Source organism: Glandiceps talaboti, chromosome 2 (genome assembly GCF_964340395.1).
Source record: "Glandiceps talaboti chromosome 2, keGlaTala1.1, whole genome shotgun sequence".
Classification (NCBI taxonomy): domain Eukaryota; kingdom Metazoa; phylum Hemichordata; class Enteropneusta; family Spengelidae; genus Glandiceps; species Glandiceps talaboti.
The window spans coordinates 4,683,959-4,709,472 of NC_135550.1; the positions used below are offsets into that span (position 1 = coordinate 4,683,959).

A 25,514-nucleotide genomic window follows, 5' to 3' on the forward strand; every position below is an offset into this window, starting at 1 on the left:
AGTTTGGAGTGATTTTAAAAACTAAGACTTTTATTGAAATTCATCCCTGAGGGACATTCTGTACCGTAAAAACTGATCAGCCTGTATATTGCTTATGCACGTGTTTTATTGTACTAGCAGTATTCAATAAAACCAGGCAGTGGTAGTCTATTCAAACATATTGATTGTCCGGTAATTGACCAAATGCCTAACTCTGATGATTCAATAAATGTATAACCTTTGAACCCACGCAAACCATTCTACCTACATGTATACTACAGTAACAATGGTATTTTTAACACAGCAGCATATATAATTTCGAATTCGGCGTACTGAAAACTAAGATATGCGTTAAAGGGAGAAATAAAAACACCAGATTTTGAACATAGATTACTTCATACAGTATCCACGAAATTCAAATTGGATTCTTTCCAGTAATATAGCCTTACCTTATAATTAAAAGTTTTCTCATAAACAGCATAAGTCTGTGGCCGTGGTTTACTATAAAGCGATGTCTTGAATTGGCAATTGGGCTGTCAACTTTTCTTAATTTATAGTTGTAAATTTGCGGCTCAGAGACTTCTTTTGATGTCACTCAGTATCACCAAATGAATCTCCCTACACCTCGGTGTAGAGAGCTTTTTTAGATTGTAGTAGCACCAAGACTCTGAGCTGATTAATCAAATGTATCGTCCCCCTGTATTAAATATTTCACAAAGACAGAAAGGGTGGTATATAGTGTTAACTTTAGTACATTCACAGGCTGCCAATACCTTGCGTTCGGCTAGAAAAGTGTTAATTTCTACCCCTCGATTCTCGATTCCTTGTCTTGACAAGTTTACTAATATTTTCATAACTTAGTTTAGGTGAGATACAGAGACACTTACTACACAGCTCTCATCGAACGAGAATTACAGTGTAATTTGGCGAGTATGATGGTATACAAATGGTGTTTTATAGATTAGATTAAATTAAATTATATTAGATTAGATTTAGCTAAATTTCAATATATTGAGTCATAGCACTGCTAGTAGTGGTTGTGACCAAACATACGAAAGTAGGCTGCATATAATATGATAACAGCAAATCCGATCTAAACATGGGAAGCATATGAATAAAATCAGTTTTATCGTTTTAGAAGAAAACATATAAACAAGGTCGATAATGAGGATAGTAAATTAGTATCACATCCACGTCAATGCAATTGTGAACTACTTGTTCGTTCGTTCTAAACGAAAGTCCGGATATTCGTATGACCCAATTCAAATACTATAAAACATGACAAGGTGATCCAGGAAGCCCTTAAAATGAACATGTACGTCGTCTTCTTTCGTTTGCAAATACGTTTGTTCAATTATGACTCAAATGACATCATGGTATATGGCAGGCTAACAAAAAGTTTACAAAATCGTGTACTCATATAGTACCTTTAAGAAGAGAAGACAATATATGGAAAACAGAATGCGTATTGTCATAAAATTATTTACCAATTATTATTGTGTTAGTGATTTAACCGTTCGTTCAAAAATAGTAAATTAGGTGATCTTGTATTTTCCTACCAGCCCACGCCGTTGCAAAGCGCGGGAGTCATTATTGGTTCCGGTGACATTGATATTCGGTAAGGGGGAAAACAGTTACCCTCGCTAATCTGTGTTATACGAGTAAGAAATACTACCGTATCGATCAAGAAAAATTCCCCATTTGAGTTACTTCAGCACTCCAAAATTAGCTCATCTTGGGTCTATATAAGCCTGTGGTGTCACCATGTCGTCTCATCGCACTTCACCACAACTATTAACTGATCACTCCAGATACACAAGAAGTTTCGAAGTTAACGAAGATACAGTTAAAACACAGGTAAGCTTACAATGTAGATTTCCAACAAAACTGATGTTGTTGCCGTTACAATGTGATCGATGATTCATCACTTCATAGTATATTTACAATTTTAGAAAAGTTTTAACTACTTTGAATCAAATTAATTCGATCATCCAGTGGCTTGATTGGTCAATCTAATGAAAATATTCAACAGTGTCTATTTTATTTCGATTATCCAACCTAAATTGGTTGAAAATAAGGCAGAAATCTGTTTACATCATATCCATGTTTCAATCAGTATCGCTCTATATGTTAAAATGTTTCTCGATAAGAGCTCCATGTTTATGCGATAGTCAAGAACACAGAGGGCCGATGATGTGAGATTCCCGCCGGCAACATGATTTCGCTGAACGTTATAGTATATTTTGTGTGAAGCCGCTGGCTCTAATTTCCCGCCAAGTTCCCTTCAAGTGTCTGTTATTAAGTGTTTATTTTTGCATTGCACAGTCACTAAGAGCTATATACGGTTGACACTTGTATCCGATTCTTCAATTGTTGCCACGGTTGAACACTTCCTCAACAACGTACCTTGTACCTTGCTATGAGAGGCGGCGCACTAGTAAAGCCTGGATTTAGCTGAACCTAATTTTATACAGATTGGGGAGAACTTGATTAGAGAAAAAATATATTCTATTCAAAACCACCACTAAATCTCGCCAAATCCTGTGAAACTTCACGGTGGGGGTCAAATGATTCTATACAATCTTTCGGTGAAATATCGACAATGCTATTTCAATTGAAACTGAACAATGGGGGAACTATACCCCATTCGCCATATTTGGTTATATTTATTACAACATTTTACTTCCATGGCAAGTTTCTGGCAGCTCTGAGAAGTAGAAATCACACTTCGCTTGCATTTAGGTTGGCCACGATATCACAGTCGGTGTAGTCACGGGTAACACCGTACCAAGTGATGCCTGATACTGTCTCCATTCTTCTCACAATAACACTGACCCATAACGCTATTTTCGCTAATATGGATTATTTCAAACTAAATTTGTGATAGAAATCAGTTTTAGTTTTAACTTTAGTTTTCACATTCCAACTCAGATTCATTTAGTCGGAAACGATATCTGTTCATATACTTTTTAAAAAAAATAGGACATTGTAGGACTATTCTTTGTGAAAATCAACCACACAGTTTTAGTATAGTACTCAAACTAAACACAATATTACTAATCAGGGGTCAAGATAATTCCATATAGTCCACATATCTCATTTGTTTGCTTGCCGTCAGTAAATAACTGTACATAGTGATCGTATGAAATTTCCTAGGGATTCATTTAACACTATTAATGTTCTGAATTTCCCTAACACTGCAGAAGCTCACTGTCACATCAGTTTATCTCGTTCCGTGCGACACTAGTCTTAGATAGATTTCTGTTTGTCTTAATGCCAACATTTATCCTTTAGAGTATCACGACCATTGAACTCTCAATGCAATATCCTCACGACAATGTCATGATGCCGTCAGATGCCACTATCATGAATAAGTTAACGTACGTACCTGTGAGTGTAAGGTTACTACGAAACCTTCCACGTCACGGCCTACTCCCCTTACTCCTACAAAAACGAATGTTGTGTAAATCCGAATGATTCTCATAGCGGAAAATGTTTCAATGTGTTAATTACGCCAATATGTACAAAAAAACTCTGCCCTCAAAATGCACACATGAATTTGCGAGGGGCGGTCCTGTATCAAATATTAACTATCCTTCCTCGTATAAAGTGTAGTGCTAAAAATAGAAGACCCCGGGTCCCTTTCAAAGATCCATTACGTTAGCCATGAACGTCGCACTTGTATTTACTTTTGGTGGAGGATTTGTCAATACGTTACCGGAAACTGAATCACAGTTGTAATTTTATGTGCATTTAAAATTGACACGACAGTGACGTCACGAAGCTACATCATGATACCAAAAGAGTTTCTTGACACAACTTAGAGAACAATCTTCAAATAAACTTTTAGACAAGTAAAAAATCCCAATGACTAGATTGTGACGGAAAAAAATTGATATAAACCACATGGACCAAAGAAAATATCATTTCAGTCTAAGATTTTGGATAAGTAAGTAATATCAACATGCTTTACATCAATACTCAAAATTCTGAAATACGTGTACGGCTGCCTATATATGACACTTTTAATATATCAACGTTATCTTCTCTCTCTCTCTCTCTCTCTCTCTCTCTCTCTCTCTCTCTCTCTCTCTCTCTCTCTCTCTCTCTCTCTCTCTCTCTCTCTCTCTCTCTCTCTCTCTCTCTCTTTTTACCACAGCATCAAGATGGTAAATGTATTCATAACAAAAGTGTTCCTCTTCAGTGCCATGGTAGTCGCACTGTTGTCGAATCTACCCTCTACAAATGCAGCATCGTTTTTGAAAAATCTAAGGCAAAGGAGAAGTACAAGGTGTGCGCAGGAGACTGCATTTTGTACGAACGTTGTGATCACAACAATTCACCAATGGGATGACTACTTGAACAATCACATTATTCCCACATATGTAAGTATACATTTTAATATTATCAAGATTGAAGGCCGATAAAGTCTATGTACTCCTGGAATGTATCCCCACCACCACCTCTCAAATCTTGGCCTAATGAAACTTGAACATGATGATAGTCTAAGTCTCCAAATGTTTTTATACACGTCTGAAGATTATACGATTAAAAATAGAGAAACTTGAAATAAACTTACTGATACAAATTTCATTACACTAAACTGAAATTTTACCTCAGGTTTTTCAAAACATTGAATGGCAAATTGTCTTTTTAGTCCGGCAATCGAAAAGATTGGTGTAGTAAGACACACGTGAACATTTATTAATTTTCATTTCCTTGAGCATTGTCCCCTTGCTCTGTCCGTTTTTAATACTATGGATTAATTTGTGATCTCATTCGTTTGTTTGTAATTCTAATTTTGCCACATGACGTATTTTTTGCATTATAATAACAACTCGGGATTCTTTCAACAGACTGCTAGACGTAATCCCAAATCCTCATGGGCAAGACCACCATCCGACACCTTGTTGTATGACCAAGACACCACATGTTTTAACGGCCTGGACGTAAGTATATGGTAGATGTAGTTATATTGTTACTCGGTGTAGTGGAACAATTCTGACCGGGTGTTATGTATTTAAACCTATCAACCAGAACTAGAAAAAACAAACATTTGTTTTCTTTCGGCGTTACGTACCAGCATCATTACAATTGATACAAGGGAAGCGTTTCAACACAATGTATGGCGCATGCTATCCTTTTCACAACCAAAGAGGTTGATTGTTCCTCTATCACTGTTGTGTGGGGAATTTGGTATGTGTAAGCACGTCTGTGTACGTTTAATCTACTACGAGTTTGATACTTTGGGTCAAACCGTTCAAATATTTATTTTTCTACTCATGACTCAAGTACATCAATTTTTGCCGCTACTGGGCTTATTCAAGTAAAGTTTGATTGCTTGGACTGGAAATTCCCATTTCTTCACACAGGAGTATCGATAAGATACACAATATCAACACATCGTAATGTCGTCATTGTACTTAGTAATGGCAATGATATTGATAACGCCAACCAAGTGAGATATCTTTGGAATTCTTGTCTTGTGTATCCATCGTTTCAAGAAATATCCGAATATCTTCGGCGTTTCTAGAGAGATTTACACCTATTAACACACAGCAGAGTTAGTCCTCAAACACAGACCTATGCTGGATTTCACATCATAACCATATGAATAGTCTTTTATGCACCACTATGACCTTTGAGGTTTTGTTATGTACATAAGATATACAATCAACGACACCTTATACAATAGTCTGCTAGCTATCTTTAGAATTATATTTATAGTTCAATCCGTGAAGGCACAAGTCAAAGCACTCCTCTAAATGCATGTCTTTTCTCCACTCACAGAAAGTAGATCAAGTTTATGTACACCAATGCGAACAAGCAGACATGCTGCCCTACCTTAAAAGGATCCATTCCGACGAACAGGGAAGAACTGACAGCATGGCTTCAGAATTTCAACAACTTATCGTTCTGGTTAACAACACCGTCAGAGAGCTGAACTCCTATGTAAGTTCCGATTACTCTGAAACCTGTCAACTTGAAAGAAAAACATTCGTAGCAGTGCCCACAAACTGTACAGGAAACACGTTATATATAGATGTCAGCAACCTTTCTTTTGTGATTTTCACTCTCCTTCCTATAGCTTGGCTTGATAAAAAAGGAAGTTGTCTTTTTCCCCACAAGCAACCTATGAATCCACAAAACAACACTGAAATGCTGTATTCAATGTTTTAAAAGGCGTTCGTGTTATTGTTTTTTTTTCTCTCTCTCTCAACTTAAAATTCAAAAATATTGAGTGAAAAATCCAACATTGCAAAGATATTGAGTTTAAAAAACCCACATCACATCAACTGTGGCATGATGACTATGTTTGTACGGTCAGCTATTGACAAAGAAACGAAACTCTCCATTATAATACGTTGAGTCATATACACACGCCTGGCTCGGACAGTACATTATAGAATTTTGTATGTTTTATGAGTTCTTTGGTGTCAAAATAACCATGTAATTAAATTCTTCTACACATCTGTTTCGGGTTTTTAGTTTAGTTTTCTTACCAGTCCACAGTCCACAGTCATGTTTTAGTTTTTCTAAGCATTCAAGCTATTCTGAGATGATAAAACAAATGTTCTGTGGGTTTTTAAAACTTAGTCTCATTGGGTTTTAATTATTAGTCCTTCTTCACTGATAGTTTTGTCATCGTGTAATATCCGGGTCATTAAATAATAACAAGTCTATGTTTTGTCAATTTTAGGTCCCAGCAATGAAAACCTGTGATGGATATGCCGACGGTGCTACCTGTTCTGTCGATCCTCCTATGGTGCCTGAAACCAGCCAATGTGTCTGGGTAAGCCACTCTTACTATACCTTCAAAGTTACAGGCTAGTGAACCCCTACCAACCCCCAACCCCCAACCCCCCCCCCCCCTTCCCGGTACGCCCGTGTGCCGCCAAAATGGATTACTTTTCATAAAATGAACCCCGAAAAAAAGAAAAAACAGCTTGCCAAATACAACACTGCGAACAATCCAACTTTTTTGATGGTTTTAAAATGGGAATTATACTCGTTACATTTGACAATTAACTGCAGGGGTTATTACCACTGTCAGAACTAGGAATCCCAACTTTCAACTTGAAACGTCTCCACAGAGAAGTTCCGACGATAGATATACTATAGGCTTCCCGACTGGTTTCATTTTTAAAATCTAAATTAAACAGTTTTAACGTCGTGTATTCTATTTCTAAAATGTACATTTTTAAACACTACGATTATCCTGTTAGCAAATACATAGCTAACGTTTTTTCTGGATTTTTTCTCAATCAGAATAACTCAATTGCAGAAGAAGAGAGCATCGACTTCTATGCTTCTCTCCTCGACGATCTTGAATCATCAGGCAGCAAGATGCAGGCTACATTCCAGCAATACCGACTACCTGACGGCTCTTGCTAGTTAGCTAGTTGACGGCTGACGCTAGATCTAGAGCAAGTTAGTTATGCTTTCAACGACAAAGAGTATAGTGTATCGGCATAAGTTAAAGGAATTTTATTTTACTCTTATCCATATTTTGAGGTAATTATATTGGGTATTTCTCTGTGAGAAAAATCATTGCCCCATTTCACTGTGACAAAACTGTGTGAAGATTCCCGCCAATTGTACAAGTTCTTACACTCAGCTAATCACTCATCATGTCTTGTATCATGAAGAAAATGGTATGTAAAAACGAAACGATGACAAAATTTCATTTGTCCAAATCAAACAGTAACTGAAAATCCCAAATACCATTCCAAGATGGCGAACTGTACGTGTGGTGGTGAATCTTTAACAAATATTTATAGTAAGCTTGATTTTACGAGCGATTATGATGTGATATCCAAGGGATACCGTAACGATCAAATTTAGGGTTTTAGATACTATAGCCAATATCGACTAGATTGTATAATTATATAAGCAGGACTAAGCAACATTTCGTTGACAAGTTAAGCACATTTGTTGATTTTTTTAAAGAAATATTGATCACTAATAAATTAGAGGTGTAAATCAACCATGTGGGTTATAACAACAATGGCCAGATTTGTAGCAGATATTGAATTGTTTCCGTTATTTTAAAACTGTGTGGTAGCCAGGGCAAGTTAAACTTCTAAATGTCAATTCTATGCAATGGTTTATATATTTTCAAAAAAGATAAAACTGTAAGCTAACGACCCTGACATACACACATACACACACACACACACACACACACACACACACACACACACACACACACATACACATTTATTTAAGTCTCCAATTACAAGATATTGTTATGCTCTTTATATAATTTAATCGAGTAAGTTTAGTATTTTAAAGTTTGTTTATTTATCTCTCTTATAAAGGGTAGTTGACTTTTAAAAAGTTTGGTGTAAGTTATTTGTCATTTTAATATATATTTATATTCGTTCTGATAGACAATTTAATATAGATTTACAGCAGCTAAGCTTACTTAGGGTTCCAAGATGTGCGCAAAGTGAGCAATTTTTTAAAAGATAGATAAAGATATACCAGTAATATAAAGTAACAGTTTTTAACTTAAGATAACATGGTATTCTAATACATGTAACATTTCACTTTACTATGATGTGGATATTTCTTTTCAAGTTTACAATAAATGTAATTAACAGCAACTCTTTAGCTTTACTGTGACCTTTCGTGAGTGAGTGAGTGAGTGAGTGAGTGATGAATGGGTGAGTGGGTGGGTGAGTGAGAGACAGAGTGTTTGGGAGTGAATTAGTGGGTGGGTGAGTCAGTCACTCAGTCATCAGTCAGTCCTTTGAAGTCTGCTTGCTCGACAGGGCAACCTCGGCCTTCGTGATCAGTTCAGAGTTGATGTTCTAATACAATATGTTTATTACTAGTAACTCTCTAACAGAATGTTTTACTCTAATGACTTGACTTTTCTCTATTCACCATAATATCATGCACATAAAACACGTTTAGACAAAACGCCTCAGTGGTATGAGTTTGCTAGTTAAAGGCAGCCAACCTATAACTCTCCAAGCTGTGGTCCTCACAATTGTACTGTTTGTATCCATATTTTGGTATTTGGTGTGTTTTCTCACCACATTCACTAGACAAAGACGTAAACACATTACTGAGTCAGCGAGAATTTTGATACAGTAACGAATGATCTAATAAACTAATTTGCATTGCAGATTGAAACATGCATTCGCTCCAACTAAATCCTCAGTAAATAGTTAGCTAGCAATGTAGTATTGATTTTCACACAGTAGTAAATGTAGCTAGCAATGTAGTATTGATTTTTACACAGTAATAAATGTAGCTAGCAATGTAATATTGATTTTTACACAGTAATAAATGTAGCTAGCAATGTAGTATTGATTTTTACACAGTAGTAAATGTAGCTAGCAGTGTAGTATTGATTTTTACACAGTAGTAAATGTAGCTAGCAATGTAGTATTGATTTTTACACGTACAGTAGTAAATGTAGCTAGCAATGTAGTATTGATTTTCACACAGTAATAAATGTAGCTAGCAATGTAGTATTGATTTTTACACAGTAATAAATGTAGCTAGCAGTGTAGTATTGATTTTTACACAGTAGTAAATGTAGCTAGCAATGTAGTATTGATTTTCATAGTAGTAAATGTAGCTAGCAATGTAGTATTGATTTTTACACAGTAGTAAATGTAGCTAGCAATGTAGTATTGATTTTTACACAGTAGTAAATGTAGCTAGCAATGTAGTATTGATTTTCATAGTAGTAAATGTAGCTAGCAATGTAGTATTGATTTTTACACAGTAGTAAATGTAGCTAGCAATGTAGTATTGATTTTTACACAGTAATAAATGTAGCTAGCAATGTAGTATTGATTTTTACACAGTAGTAAATGTAGCTAGCAATGTAGTATTGATTTTCATAGTAGTAAATGTAGCTAGCAATGTAGTATTGATTTTCACACAGTAGTAAATGTAGATAGCAATGTAGTATTAATTTTCACACAGTAGTAAATGTAGCTAGCAATGTAGTATTGATTTTTACACAGTAGTAAATGTAGCTAGCAATGTAGTATTGATTTTTACACAGTAGTAAATGTAGCTAGCAGTGTAGTATTGATTTTCACACAGTAGTAAATGTAGCTAGCAGTGTAGTATTGGTTTTCACACAGTAGTAAATGTAGCTAGCAATGTAGTATTGGTTTTCACACAGTAGTAAATGTAGCTAGCAATGTAGTATTGATTTTCACACAGTAGTAAATGTAGCTAGCAGTGTAGTATTGGTTTTCACACAGTAGTAAATGTAGCTAGCAATGTAGTATTGATTTTTACACAGTAGTAAATGTAGCTAGCAATGTAGTATTGGTTTTCACACAGTAGTAACTGTAGCTAGCAGTGTAGTATTGATTTTCACACAGTAGTAAATGTAGCTAGCAATGTAGTATTGGTTATCACACAGTAGTAAATGTAGCTAGCAATGTAGTATTGATTTTCACACAGTAGTAAATGTAGCTAGCAATGTAGTATTGGTTTTCACACAGTCGTAAATGTAGCTAGCAATGTAGTATTGGTTTTCACACAGTAGTAAATGTAGCTAGCAATGTAGTATTGATTTTCACACAGTAGTAAATGTAGCTAGCAGTTTAGTATTGCTTTTCACACAGTAGTAAATGTAGCTAGCAGTGTAGTATTGCTTTTCACACAGTAGTAAATGTAGCTAGCAATGTAGTATTGCTTTTCACAGAGTAGTAAATGTAGCTAGCAATGTAGTATTGGTTTTCACACAGTAGTAAATGTAGCTAGCAGTGTAGTATTGATTTTCACACAGTAGTAAATGTACCTAGCAATGTAGTATTGATTTTCATACAGTAGTAAATGTAGCTAGCAATGTAGTATTGATTTTCACATAGAAGTAAATGTAGCTAGTTCAAAAAATGGCTGTTTCTGTTTCCTTTTTTTGTCAAGAAATCATATTTTGACACTTTCAAAATGTTTTGAAAGTGTCAAAATACATTGTGTATCACAGTAGTTACAAGGGGAGTCTACGGGGTTTTTTTTGAAGATACATTGCGCCACTATAGCAGTCATTTTTGGGTTGGTAGCAACGCATTTATTCGGATTAGCTTGTTGTGCGAATGATGTCTGACTGTATTGTCCTTTTTAATCATTTCGCTGCGATAAGCTCTAATATTCAAATGGAGACCATTTTGGCAACAACTATCAGATCAGACAGACACCTCTAAAACTGGTACTTTTAGAATGATTTCAAATACATATATACATCCGTAGTGAAATAGATATATCCTTCGCTAGCAAAAATTCAAAAATCTTCTCTCTTCTGTTCTAAATATTGCACCGATTACCATGGTTACAATCATGTAACATGCTTAAATGTTTGTGTCGAAGTGTGTTTGTTTGGAATGTCTACTATAATGAGGTCAATGTACGATCATTATGGTATATGGTTGTCCTTTAATACAATGCATGCATAGCCATGATTAGACGACTCGAGCAGCATACTATTGATATACTAGTATTCTGTATCACGTACAGACTACGTTACTAGTATTCTGTATCACGTACAGACTATGTTAACTCAATACTGTTTTCGTGACTGAGTTTCCATCACGGTATGTCACCATGATAATACGTGATTAGAAAAACTAAACATTCTGTACGTTCTGGTGATATATAGGAACTATAGCTTGACACCCACATAATAGATAATAATACGGCGTTTACTGAGGATATAATGTCCACAATCAACTTTAAAAAATATATATATATATAATTAATTTGATGCTTTGTTTCAGTTCGCTAGTTTGTCTATTCTTAGGATCAGTATCACCTTATTTTTCCATTTTCCTGGATATGAAAATCAACATGGGCATACAACGTCATCATCATTTCAGGAAATGGCCATATTTGGCATTCAGTTTTGTTATTAAATTGATGTCATGGAAGTGTGGTACCTACGTCTTTACAAAAGTCGTTCCCGGATGTACTAAGAATTATAGTACAGACTAATTCAGAGGAGTGTGTTATATTGACTTGCTTCTGACAACTGAACTTACTAGCTCTAAAACTGCTATCACCGCCCCCACCCCACCCCCATCGATAAACGGTTTCATTTGATTATCTATCCCAGCCTTCACATGGTGTTTTCTTACGGGAGAGTGCTAACTGGTTCGATCGGGGGGGGGGGTGTTTAAAAATTGTCAATTCCGAATCTAGCGATACGTTTTAGTCCAATCAGACTCAGAGTTAATTGATCAGAGTTTGTTGAAGTGGTTTATTAAAGATTCTTCCATACAAATTCAAACGATAAACTACAAGACATAGATGACTTGTGTCACGTACACATTCCGGAAACGGAAATATGAGTACGTGTATATTATCAAGTGTCATACTTGTATTTATTCTAAGCCTAGAAACGTTGAAAATAGTAAAAAACAGAATACACATTGTCAACTCAGTCCACGAGGATAAAGGCAGATTGAAAAACATAACTTCAAAAATCACAAATGTTTCCTTGCCTTGTATTATGTATATTATACACCTATGTTTTTCTTGCATATAATTAATGATCGTGTATGATCGACAGCGTACAACTTATCCAAATAACATCAGCGTGTATTTATTTGAACCCTCTCTGTCAGGATTCCATGCAGAATCGCGACTTTAATATAGTGTACATTTATCGGTACCCGGCTACGAACAATTCTAATGGTATTCAACGAATTAAAAGATATCCTCAAACGATGGTTGTAGCGATATCGACTCTTAGCATGTACCGGTATATAAACATGGCATCATCTACCAATTGACACGTTGACTGAAGTTTGATGATGATGATGTTGATGATGATGATGATGATGATGATGATGATGATGATGATGATGATGATGACGACGACTGTGGTGGTGGTGGTGGTGGTGGTGGTGGTGGTGGTGGTGGTTTTTACAAGATTATTCTTTGAAGTCGGTTTTAGCGCCAGAGTTACGTTTTGAGTTATGATGTAAACTATTCTTCATGTCGTTTACCTATTTCGATACTGTATCTACGTGTAACCACAGTACAAGGAAGTGCATAATAAAAAACGAATGATACAGTCCTAATCAATAAATGCAATCCGATGTTTCGAATAAAAATTCTTTATCCTAGGATATCAAGGCAAGATATATAGTAGGTCATCACCTGACTATATAGTTAAATGTTAACCCCTATTTTGGTGCTCTGTGAAGTTCCTTGTCTGTAGTGTAACATGATGATGAACGTGATATACATTATGTTACTTATTATAACTACAAAAATATCGCCAATCGCCAAGAGTTCTGAATAATTGTATTAAATGTTTGTATACATCATAGATGTACCGCTGGTATGGGCTTTATCTTCGTTGCCAATGTTTTGAAAGTTTATCCACTTGACTAACCACCGATGTGTTATTTTTTGCAAAATACCTAACTAAAAGGGTTGTCGGTAGCCGAGTGGTTAAACCACTTGCCTCTTACCACTGCGGTCGGAGTTTGAACCCATTAAGAGTTTGATTAAGTTTACCACGCTGTAAGAAAGAAGAGTGTCGTTCAGTTTGACTCTACCGAACAACGCAACGCAGGTTTTCTCCGGGTACTCCGGTTTCCTCCTGCATTAACCATGTTAACACTGAACCCATGAGTGTTGGCCCTCACTGGACTTCTTGGGAGACAAGTGTTTATATACTTAAAGAACTATCCAGTAGAAATAAAGATTATCATTATCAATTTCACTGTTGCTATTGGCGTGGTCTTGTTGCCAGGCAAATTTGCATACACTTTTGTATGTTTATCAATTTGATCTATTAATGCATGTTGCTATGTTTGCAATACACACCATGAATTAAATAACATTTCCAGAAGCATAACCATTCACTGTGGTTTACGAGATGTCATCAAAATTGAATTGAGATTTTTAGACCTAAGGCTGGAGTCAGAATTTACGGCGAGGGGGGGGGGGGGGGGGCTGGGGAGAAATTTTTTAGTCTTCACGCTCTCAAAAAAAACATTTATGGCCCCCGAAATGAACCCAAGATTTTTCATAGCCCCCCCCCCCCGCCCGGGCTACACATATTTTAATGTTTAATGATACAGTATTCCCCCCCTCCAGCTGTAGAGTACTAGTATGGCGCACTACATTAAAGTAACAATGGAAATCAACTTCAGCGTCCATACATAACAATGAGAGATTTCTTTACAAATTTAATATATGTGGGCTTTGCTAAAAAGGTCTCACATTGGGCTGCACTTTGAGATACTCAATCAGCTGTTTTTTATCTTTCAATTTTGATTCTGGGCAGAAACAGCATCCTCCATGATAACTAGTGGGGACTCGGGAGGGTGTGGGAGGGGGTTCCCCCTCCCACAGTAAGCACTTTTTAAAAAGTAAGGACATGAAGAAGACCATTTAATGGCATAAAATTTCAAACCATACACATTATCAAAAGCCATAGAGTATTTGAAAATGGTCTTTAAAACCCCAATTTTACTCGAGTCAAATACATTATTATACATATGTATGGCTATATTACCCACACTTTAACTTACCTATTCAGAGATATTTTGGCAGACACACACATTTGCTTGGCTATTAACTGCCTCATAATTAAATTTATGGTAGGTAAATGAAGTGTGCAATTTTGCAAAGTACAAGGTAAACCGACTACTCCTGAGGTTTGATTGATCAAAAAAGTCTCTCTCTCTCTCTCTCTCTCTCTCTCTCTCTCGAGAGAGAGAGAGAGAGAGAGAGAGAGAGAGAGAGAGAGAGAGAGAGAGAGAGAGAGAGAGAGAGACAGACAGACAGACAGACAGACAGACAGACAGACATGGACAGAGACAGACAGACAAACAGACGACAGATAGACAGACAGACAGAGACAGACAGAGGTAGACAGACAGACAGACAGACAGACAGACAGACAGACATACAAGACAGACAGACAGACAGACAGACAGACAGAGGAAGGCATACACAAATATATTCGCATGGCTTTCATGCAACTCATCACTGAAAATAGGTTTCAGAAGGTATTGCGAGAAATGTTTTAATTTATTCGGTAAACGACCGCTCCTGAGGTTTAATTTGGTTCAAATCATGAGCAAAATATTTTGAGCCCCCCCCCCCCTCCCCCTTTCAGACCATCAGAATTTTCATGGCCCCACTTTGCAACCTCAATTTTTTTCATGTCCCCCCTCCCAATTTCTCCCGAGGCACCCCCTGCCGTAAAGTTTGACCCCAGCCTACTTGCACATCACTAATGGGTACATCATGTAATTAATATAATACACACCTTCATCTACACATCCCAGTTGCATCCAAATTAAATTAAGGTTTAGCGACTGAGGTAATAAAATATCACAATAGAAAATGACGTGCAACTTTTAACTCTAATAACAGGTCATTGTAAACGATCGTAAGATACAGGTTGAATAGAAACGACTAGAAAATGACACGTGACTTCAATACTCTATGTTAAGTACAAAAAAGTGTTACAAAGAATTGACATTATAGATGAGATTCAACGTACAGGCTTCGCTACGTGTCGTCAAAGGGAAAGCGTTCCACAATCGAATCATATTTGAAGAGATGGCATAGTATAATAGTGTCAGTTTTTTCTGTGTTTGCACATATGAAGAAACTTGTTTACACAACTTTTATCATTAATTGAAAGTTTATAAAATGGTATATATGTGTATATACTGAATTTAGGAGTCATGAATATTCATTATCCAACCATGAATATATTAGTTCTGCTGACTCTCGTGGTGCCTTGGCTCACAAAAAAGATACTCTATAAAGGTACAAGATCAACTTGATGATTCGCTGAGATCACAAGTAATTGAAGATGATGTAACATCATGAACTGACTTTCCACATGATAACCCATGGTTTATGAAAATGTCTCTTTTTCCTAGAGTGGTGTTCCCCTTTAACTTGTTTTTATTTTTTTTTAAATACTTTGGGACCAATGCATTTCACTGTAGACATCCTGACTACGTTAGCAAATGTTTGTTAATATCGATATATCCTAGTGCTTGGCATTCAGACAAACCTATTACGTCCGAATAGACTCGGTAAATGATAATTGGGTATACGTGACCTGGTACATTGTGGTTAGAGATGATCGAGTGATTTGCACCGCTGCGTACGTGCAGTTCATATTCTTGGCATGTAATTATAACACGTCTATTTTGGTGCTTTGTGAATCATTAAGGAAATCAGAGGGACAAGATGAGAATGCCGTAATTTTTAGGTGCATGTATCATTGTGACATATATGTGGGTATATGTTATGACAACGTTAAGACGTACCTAGTACCACGCAAAGCATTTCGTTGGTCTGGGACAATGTTGTATATGGTATTTGGTAGGCATATAAGATACTTCAAATTTCGAAGTTCACAAAGTTTTATATCAAAAATGAATTTGGAAAATTGATACACAAAACTCAAAATTATGTCTATGCTACCGATTACAAGAATGTCATAGCGATTCAATATTTTAAAGCAAAGAAAAAAACTACACCGAAACTATCACACGTTATACATTGAAACTCGACTGATACATCACGGTTTTAAAAATATTTTACTTCATGCAGTTCAAATGAGCTTCTAATGAATAATCAAAATGCATTTAGTAGCCAGTAGTGAATGGAAGAACTTTTCACTACATCTTATTCGAACATTTATATGATAATGCACCAGCGATAAACCATACCACTTAAATAGTGTATTGTCTAACTTAAAGTTTGAATGAATTTCATATCAAACTGGTGTGAATGACTCATTACACTACACTATTTGATTTTCCACTAAAAATATTTCGTTGGTTGGCTGAGATTGACCGATCGCCCTGAGCACTGTAGCCACACTGAGTCTGAGATATAGAATCAACGCTACACTGGTTTACTAAATGGGTTTATTTCATATCGCTTGAATTAAACGTGTGGCGGGGGAGGGTGCGTCTGCCTCACATAACAGGGCTCGGCGTCTTTGTTTTTTGGGGAATACAGAAAGTGGGAAGTCCCTAGAATTTTGGATGTAGTCAAAATTAAGGCGGATGTCACAATAATAACTAAAACATCCAAATTTGGTATTGTTTAACAGTGGTACAGGTGATTGTGACATCAACGTTAATTGTTGATCACATTCACGATTAACAGTTCCTGGTTATGGAGGGATTATTCTCTGTTCTGAAGATCTCATCTTTAAAACATTTCATTTGTTTCTATATTTACCCATGAGAAAAAATATATCTGGTTAAACGACTACAGCTTAGCCATGTCTGCCAGTTCCGAAATACCACCGCGTATTGTTAGTATGAATTGTATGTATGATGAGGACCCACTTACTTTCCCTCAACACCAAAACATTAAATAGCAACATCAGATAATCTGTGAGCTCAGTAATAGTTCTGAAACCTTTATGAGATGATACCTCCGATATATGATGCAGTTAATATTCACTGAGTGAGATGTACGGTTCCAAGTTGTTATTGGAATATTTATTATCGATAAAAGGAGGTATACACCTATAGGTCTGAAATATCTAGACCATTCTATACCATGAGATTGTGCATGTAACCATCAATTTAAGGTTGTATGACTCTTATAAGTGTATGCGATGGAACCAACTAGTATATTCTGTTATTTTGTATGACGGACAGACAATGTTTACCTAGCAGAACCTGTACAGTGTTTGTTGTTATCGTTATTTGCTACAGTTGCTATGTAACAATCGTAGGCTAGGGAATTCCCCGACCAAACTCAGAAGTACCTTTGACCTAATTTGATGAATTATAATGCATAGGATGAGCCTCGAAATGATATTCTCTTCGCTATTAAGTAAGTATGTGTATTTTGCATACCGCGTTGTTCGTTTGTTTGTTTGTTTTGCTTATTTGTTTGTTTATCTGTTTGTTTTACAAAATCTATTTTTCGCGGAGTAATACAGGAACGTTTAAAATAATAACTGCGGGTTTAAACTTTGTCTTCCATGCCAATTTCCTGTTGTAATCTACCGTAAAATGACCCTTTTAGGTTTTCGATGATAAATGTTGCGGGCGGAATGTGAAAAATCGGGACTCTCCTTATTCCAACTTTAAAAGAACATGATAAATACAGATTTTATCAAATCCTTTTTTTACATTTTCTTCGAGCTTTCTGTAATTTCTACCACTGCAAGACTTCTATCGACAAGTTTCCCTGTTTTATTTTATTTTCCTGTTGAATGGGTACGTGCACCTTATGACTTTTTCGATTTTTTACCGAACTTACTTTTTTGTTTATAGTTTATGGTCACTTTTTATTACTTTTATTTCGTATTCTATGACGTGGCTATGAGCTCTTTTGTTGATATATAGTGTCATTCAAATGTTTATTATTACATTATATTGCATTACATTACACTACATTACATTGAACTGTACTGTACTGTACTGTACTGTACTGTACTGTTACATTAGTTATTATATCATATTATCATGCTATATCACATTATCATGTCACGCCATACCACATCTAGTCACCACACGTCTCGTCACGTCACGTCACGTCATGTCACGTCATATCATCGTTATTTCAAATATACTAGAAATACATACTAATTGATTGAGCCATAGACTAATAAGGTTTGATTATAAACTACGTCCTCAATAAAATGAAATAGGAAATTACATATTACCAGTCATATATCTGTTGACTAGAGCCAATACACACATACACAAAACAATATATCTAGAGCCAATACACACATATACCAAAACAATATATCCAGAGCCAATACACACATATACCAAAACAATATATCCAGAGCCAATACACACATATGCCAAAACAATATATCCAGAGCCAATACACACATATACCAAAACAATATATGTAGAACCAATACACACATACTAAAACAATGCATGTATCTAGAGCCAATACAGACATATACTAAAACAATATATCTAGAGCCAATTCAATACACACATATACCAAAACATTGTAGCTAGAGCCAATACACACATCCACACACTAAAAGCAATGCATGTATCTGGAGCCAATAAACGCTATATTTTAATATGTATAACCTAGTAAAATACATGTATCTCATTCACATCACATTCACATACCTCTACCTCCCTACCAGTATATGCTACTCATAGCTACATGTTTGCTAAAGGTGTCAAACCATACGTGCTATTGCCACAAACTTGTCATCATCATCAAATATATTCACTCGGGTTCTACAGGGAAAGTTTTCGTAGATTTATGTGTTTGTATGAGTAGTCCGGAGTTATATTTAGTCCTCGATCGAATTTTTTGGTTTCTAAGTGCGATGATGCCTTGAGAACTTTTATATCACCAAACACGTGCAGTGTAATGCATATGGCAATACGTGTACAACATATTAACATAAGTCATACTACGTTATTACATTGCTATTAAGTTATTACAAGGAAATAGCCGTCAATATTATTTAGAAAGAGTCTTCGTATTATTCGTTTTATAATCATTGTCTTAATTCATGATACAAAGTTCTAACACCAGGCGGCGCTTTCAAGTTAACATTAAAAAAATAAAACTACACACAGTAAAGGTTATGCGATTTTGTGATTGGACCGTATAATACACTTGTATCTACATCCACCCTGTAATACCTATTCAAATGGTCCGTATCGATAAATTATATATATATATATATATATATATATATATATATATATATATATAACTCGGTGAGTATCAATCTGCTAAGACAGTGCTCTATACCGCAGTGGCAGAGCGTAATAGTTTTGGTAGTACTGGAACTCTTTCTTGGTTGTAACTCGGAGTTTCACGCATGGTGCGATCATCAGACACAGTGAGTGTCTGATGAAAGAGTTCCAGTACTACCAAAACTATATATATATATATATATATATATATATATATATATATATATATATATATATATATATATATATATAACTCGGTGAGTATCAATCTGCTATAAGACAGTGCTCTATACCGCAGTGGCAGAGCGTAATAGTTTTGGTAGTACTGGAACTCTTTCTTGGGTGTAACTCGGAGTTTCACGCATATTGCGATCATCAGACACTCAGAGTGTCTGATGATCGCAATATGCGTGAAACTCCGAGTTACACCCAAGAAAGAGTTCCAGTACTACCAAAACTATATATATATATATATATATATATATATATATATATATATATATATATATATATATATATATATATATATATATATATATATATATATATATACATTTTTTATATATTTACATTTTTTTCCTTTCAAATGATCACGTTCTTTATGTTGGAATGTATCGAAACTCAGTGGTGTTTACGTAACGATACATGCCATTTCCGTCAGTGGAACAAGACATTATTATCACCAAACTCTATTTAGTGTTAACGTCTAACATTTAACGTTAATGTTTAACAAATGGTGGGTGAGAAGAAATTTGAAAATAGAACGCCCCATTACGTTTATACTACACTAAAGAAATGTTATGTATGAGGGCGCTATTTAGGAGATACATTGGCTAGTGCAAAGCAAAACAAATCAGACAAACATTCCCAACCAAACAAGTAATAAGTCTGCTATAAAGCAAACAGATAAATAAACATATAGTATATATATATTTGATAAAGCAGAACATTTTATTTCCTCTGAAATAACAGTGGAAATACCTTTTAATAAGTCCATTTATTTGTTTAGGTTGGTTGAAGTTAATTAAATAAGGTAACTTTTGCAGTTTATGAAACAAAATTGAGTTTACTACAGCAATCCTTTTCCGCACCATTGTCGTTTAAAACATCTGGTTAACAATACTTTCGGACGATTACATATGTCACTGACAGAATATATAGAGTTTTAAAAGTACTTCAATACGATGTGACGAGTCGAGACGTCAAAATCCTGCTAGAACTGAGGTGATGTCTTGATTTTATATTAGTTTTATAAATCCTGCTAGAACTGAGGTGATGTCTTGATTTTATATTAGTTTTATAAATCCTGCTAGAACTGAGGTGATGTCTTGATTTTATATTTTAGTTTTATACTGGGAAAGAAATATACATACAATTGAACATTGTTGCAAAGTAGGTCACCAAATGTTACACAAATCTTGAAAACGTTTATGTAAATACTGAGTATACAAATATTGATCACAATAAAAGTTCAAATAAAAAATCAATATGTAAAAATAATGATAACTGTGTCATTGATTATTGAAAATTACAAACTTTACAAATTCTGATAAAAAGTTATACAATCTATGAACATTTTGCTGTCATAATACATTCTTGTATATTAGTTGAAAATACTGTTTGGCGTAAATGAACGTTAACTGTCAATGTTTTATTCTGAACTTGTACATAGTAATGTAAAAAATATACCAATTTAGATATTATATGATGAGTTGAAAGGTCAAATAATCACGGATGAAGAGACCACAAGATAGCCTACTCAAAACCAAACATTTCAACGCTACGGAGAAGTGGTGTCATATATTTAATATCTTGAAAGAGAGCCTTCTTCTAATAATCTATTTTGATTAATACATAAATTACGCATGATGTAGCCCTTCAAAAGTTTCACTACAAGATTTCGAATCATATAATTTGAAGAAACCGGTCTCCATTCATTTGATAACTCTCGAATCATGATAGAACTTGAAAGGGTCATCTTTGTTTGCGCTCCACAAATAGATGTCGCTTACATTCAATGCATAACTCATGGTGTATGTATGCTATAGCAATGTAGAGCGCCCGCCCATAAGGTTTAATTTTTCATGCCATGTTTTATCATTCTGAGACGAAACTATCACACTGTTATTTTATGGATATATAGATGGCACATTATGTTGTATGATGGATTTCATTTTAAACTATCTACATGATTTGCATTTATAATTCCTTGCAATTAATCAATCATTATTAACTTCCAGGACAAGTTCTTCCCTGTCATCTCCATCTCCACGGTTAAACCTAACATTAAATCTTAGTCCCACACTCTGCCTATATCTTCTCAACGTTTGCAAAATCATTCGAAATGGCCACATAAGAAAAGCCCGTGCGTGGTGATGATTACCACCGCCATCTCTATCGATATTGTCAGCATTGTGATTATCTTCCTGTGGTAATTCTTCTTCGCGGCCTTCATTCACAACTCGAATCAAGACATCGTCATGATTTCTATTTCCTTGTACCTCTATTCCACCTTCCTGTATAATTTCATGATTCACCCCCCTCCTTCTTCGCTCCTTTCCTCCTACGTGTTTATCCAAAGGGGCTTTTGGCATGGAGTAGAATAATTTTTGCCAAAATAAACGGTCCCATCGCCGCAGATACGTCATTGATTCCATATAAGCTTTCAGTGGTTTGGTTAAATCAGCTTTTGGAATATCCTCCATCATTACTACAACGACTCGGCAGTTTTTGTCTTCAAGCATTGTGGTATGTGCCCAGTCGAGTTCTTGCTTACACCACACACTTCTAAGAAAATGTCGAGAAACAATGACCACAATTCGTCTCGAAGACTTGATAAAGTGGAGTATTTGAGAATTAATTCTCAATCCTCCCTTGAAGTCACGTTCATGATACTTAACATTGTATGGTGGGTTGTGTTCTTCAAGCTTTTCGACTATTTTGTCGACGGCTTCTCCATCTTGACTACTGTAGCAGACGAAAACGTCGTACAATTTGCCTTCGTTTCCACCTTCATCACTAGCAAATGGTCTCCAACCTGTACGTGTGTAAATGAGAACACGCATAGTTGCCCATTTATAGACGGCAAGAATGCCAACAGCTGCAAAAACAACCACTGTGATTAGAACACCTATGATAACTTGAACGTAGACAGGGATATCAGAAACAAGAACATCCCTGAAATTTGTTTGAGATGCTGACAAGTTTGGACACAGAAAGTCTTGCTCCTGTAGAACTAGCAGCTCCCATACAATGGAATCGTTCCCAACACAGGATATGTTGCTAGCATCTGAATATAGGTCGCCAGTCGTCTGTATCCAATCTTGTAGATATGAAATTCCACAATCGCATATGAAGGGGTTTCCTCTCGCCGAGAAGTTCAACAACATTGGCATAGCGTCAAAGAGATGAAGTGGGATTGTAGTCAGTGCATTATTATGTAATTGGAGTGTGTTTAACTTGACTACATCGGAAAAGGCGCCAGATTCAATATTGGTAATATCATTATTGTCCAGGAATAGTTTCTGCAGTTCGGGAACATACTGCAACGTCCCTCGTGAAACCGACTCCAAATTATTATGGCTAATACCAAGAATCTTCAGTCCGATTAATCCAACAAGAGAACAATTGCTCAGATAGCTGATTTTATTATCATCTAAGTATATCTCTTGTAGAAACTTAGCACCTTGAAACCAATGACATGGAATTGATGTAATGTTGTTGTTTTCCAAATGCAAGACTTGGGTTCCATTGAACAGGGTTGAGGGAAGCTCTGACAATCCCTGGCCTTTGCAATCTATTTTGAAATCACGTCCGTTATTGCAACGTACAAAACACTGACAATGGCTAGGGCATGCTGGATCTTGTATTTCATCCCAAAATTCATCTGTGGATAACTGTAGTATCGGGCGTCCAGCAACAAAGCTGGGTGAATAGCATGGCAGCAATTCGTCATTTAAAACATGAATTGAATCCTGGGTATCTTTCAATGCTTGCATTCCATACTTAAGCTGTATGCCACAACAGCCACATTCAAACGTGTTATTGTCCAAGTTTATCCTTACTGGCATACCGTGACGCCCATAGTCATCATAAGGGTGTTTGATTGCGTAAGCAAAATCCTTATCAATTAACCACTGGGGGAAACTAAAACATTTTAATCTATTGGACTTCAGATCAAGTACTTGTAAGTTTCGTAAACCACTGAAAGCCAGAACTGAGATTTTCTCTATAACATTTCCACTAAGATCTAATTCACGCAGAGATTCCAATTGTGAGAAGGTTTCTCCAGTGAGTTGCACGATACTGTTTAGTGCCATGTTTACATACTGTAAATTGTTACTCTCGTCAAACATATATGACCCAAGTGATTCAATCCGATTTTCAGCTAGGTTGACCCTGACAAGAGACACTTTATACGACAGAAAGCGTCTTGGTAGAGTTCTGATCATGTTAAATGAAAGATCTACATCTTCAAGACTGTTAAGACCTTCCAAATGTGGGATAATATCGAGTTTATTATGTGAGAGGTAAAGGTGTTTTAGAGTGGTTAAGTTTTGTAGGAGATGTTCTGGCACGGAATCACAACCATGTAAGGCGTTCTCCATATGCAGAGTTTCTAGGGAATCGAGACCATAGAGTGAGTCAAAGGCTATTTCTTCTATTGGTCCAAAAGAAGTTGATAAATCTAGTTCCCTCAGGGATATCAAACCACTGAAAACTTTCGAACCTAGCACCTGTAAATGATTCAGTGAAATGTCTAGTATTTCTAAAGACTTGAGTTCAGCGAAAGTACCATCTTCTATATTGGGGAACATATTCTGTAGTAGCTTAAGAGATTTCAACTTATTAACCGGCCTCAACAAGTCGCTTGGAAGATGCTGCAAGAGGTTAGCGCTTAGATCCAATACTTCCAATTTGTCATATCCATAGAGTGCATCGGTAGGTAGATAAAATGGAAGGTATCTAACAATACCAGATATATCAAGGCTCTTGAGTTGATGTTTTATCGCTTCCAAACACTCTGGAATGTGTCCAATAGGGTTTGTCCCGATTGCAAGTTCCTCCAGAGCAACGAGTGGTACGAATGCATTTGGGTGAATAGTAATGGTGTTTGAAAAGAGAATTGTTTCATTCGATGTCATTGGAACATTGCCTTTCAAGCGCAGGGTTTTTAACTGTTCAAGTCCTTCAAATGCGTGTTCTGAAACATTTTTTATGAGGTTCAAACTCAAGTCTAACTGTGTTACATTAGGAAAAGCTCGAAATGCGAAATTTGGAACTTCTGTGATAAGATTTTCCCTGAGAGAGATATTCATGAGTTGTGGTTGCTTTACAGTTACGTCTGCATATAAGACAGGTTGAGGAATTCTCTTTAGTTTTGTACCAATCAGTGTCAGTGATTTCAGTGCTGGTGTCAAATGAAATGCATTCTTAGGCATGTTGTCGACGGTTCCATATGCCAGAGAAAGACTTTCTAATTTCGGAACATGCTGTAGAAAATCAAATGAATCATTGGTGTGTGTGTCACAAAGCAATAACTCAACTCTCTGTGTTTCAGATGTTCCTAGATCTTGTAGTAACGATATAAGATGTTCACTTTCGGCCAGTTTTCGTGCAATTTCCAAAGGGTCATTATCTTTTTCAGTGAAAAGATATTGAAGTGCAACTACAGCCTCCAAGCCAAATGAAAAATCAAAACCACATATAAATGTTAACACTAAGGCATCTGGGATATGATCAGGAGCTTCTCCAGTAACCGAACACATAATATACAAAAATATATCTGTTTTTTTATTAGCAGTGGAATCATATATGCCGTCTGAAAGTTCACTCAAATGTATGACGTCACCACACTCA

General features: G+C 35.9%; 1 protein-coding gene across 1 annotated transcript; it reads left to right on the forward strand.

The window, feature by feature from the left end:
• Positions 1–1,743: 1,743 nt before the first annotated feature.
• LOC144453616 (uncharacterized) lies at positions 1,744–7,374 on the forward strand. The gene is made up of 5 exons (XM_078144940.1): positions 1,744–1,836; positions 4,836–4,928; positions 5,770–5,931; positions 6,680–6,772; positions 7,249–7,374. Exons 1-5 carry the CDS (start codon positions 1,744–1,746, stop codon positions 7,372–7,374), a joined length of 567 nt encoding a protein of 188 aa, XP_078001066.1.
• Positions 7,375–25,514: the final 18,140 nt, after the last annotated feature.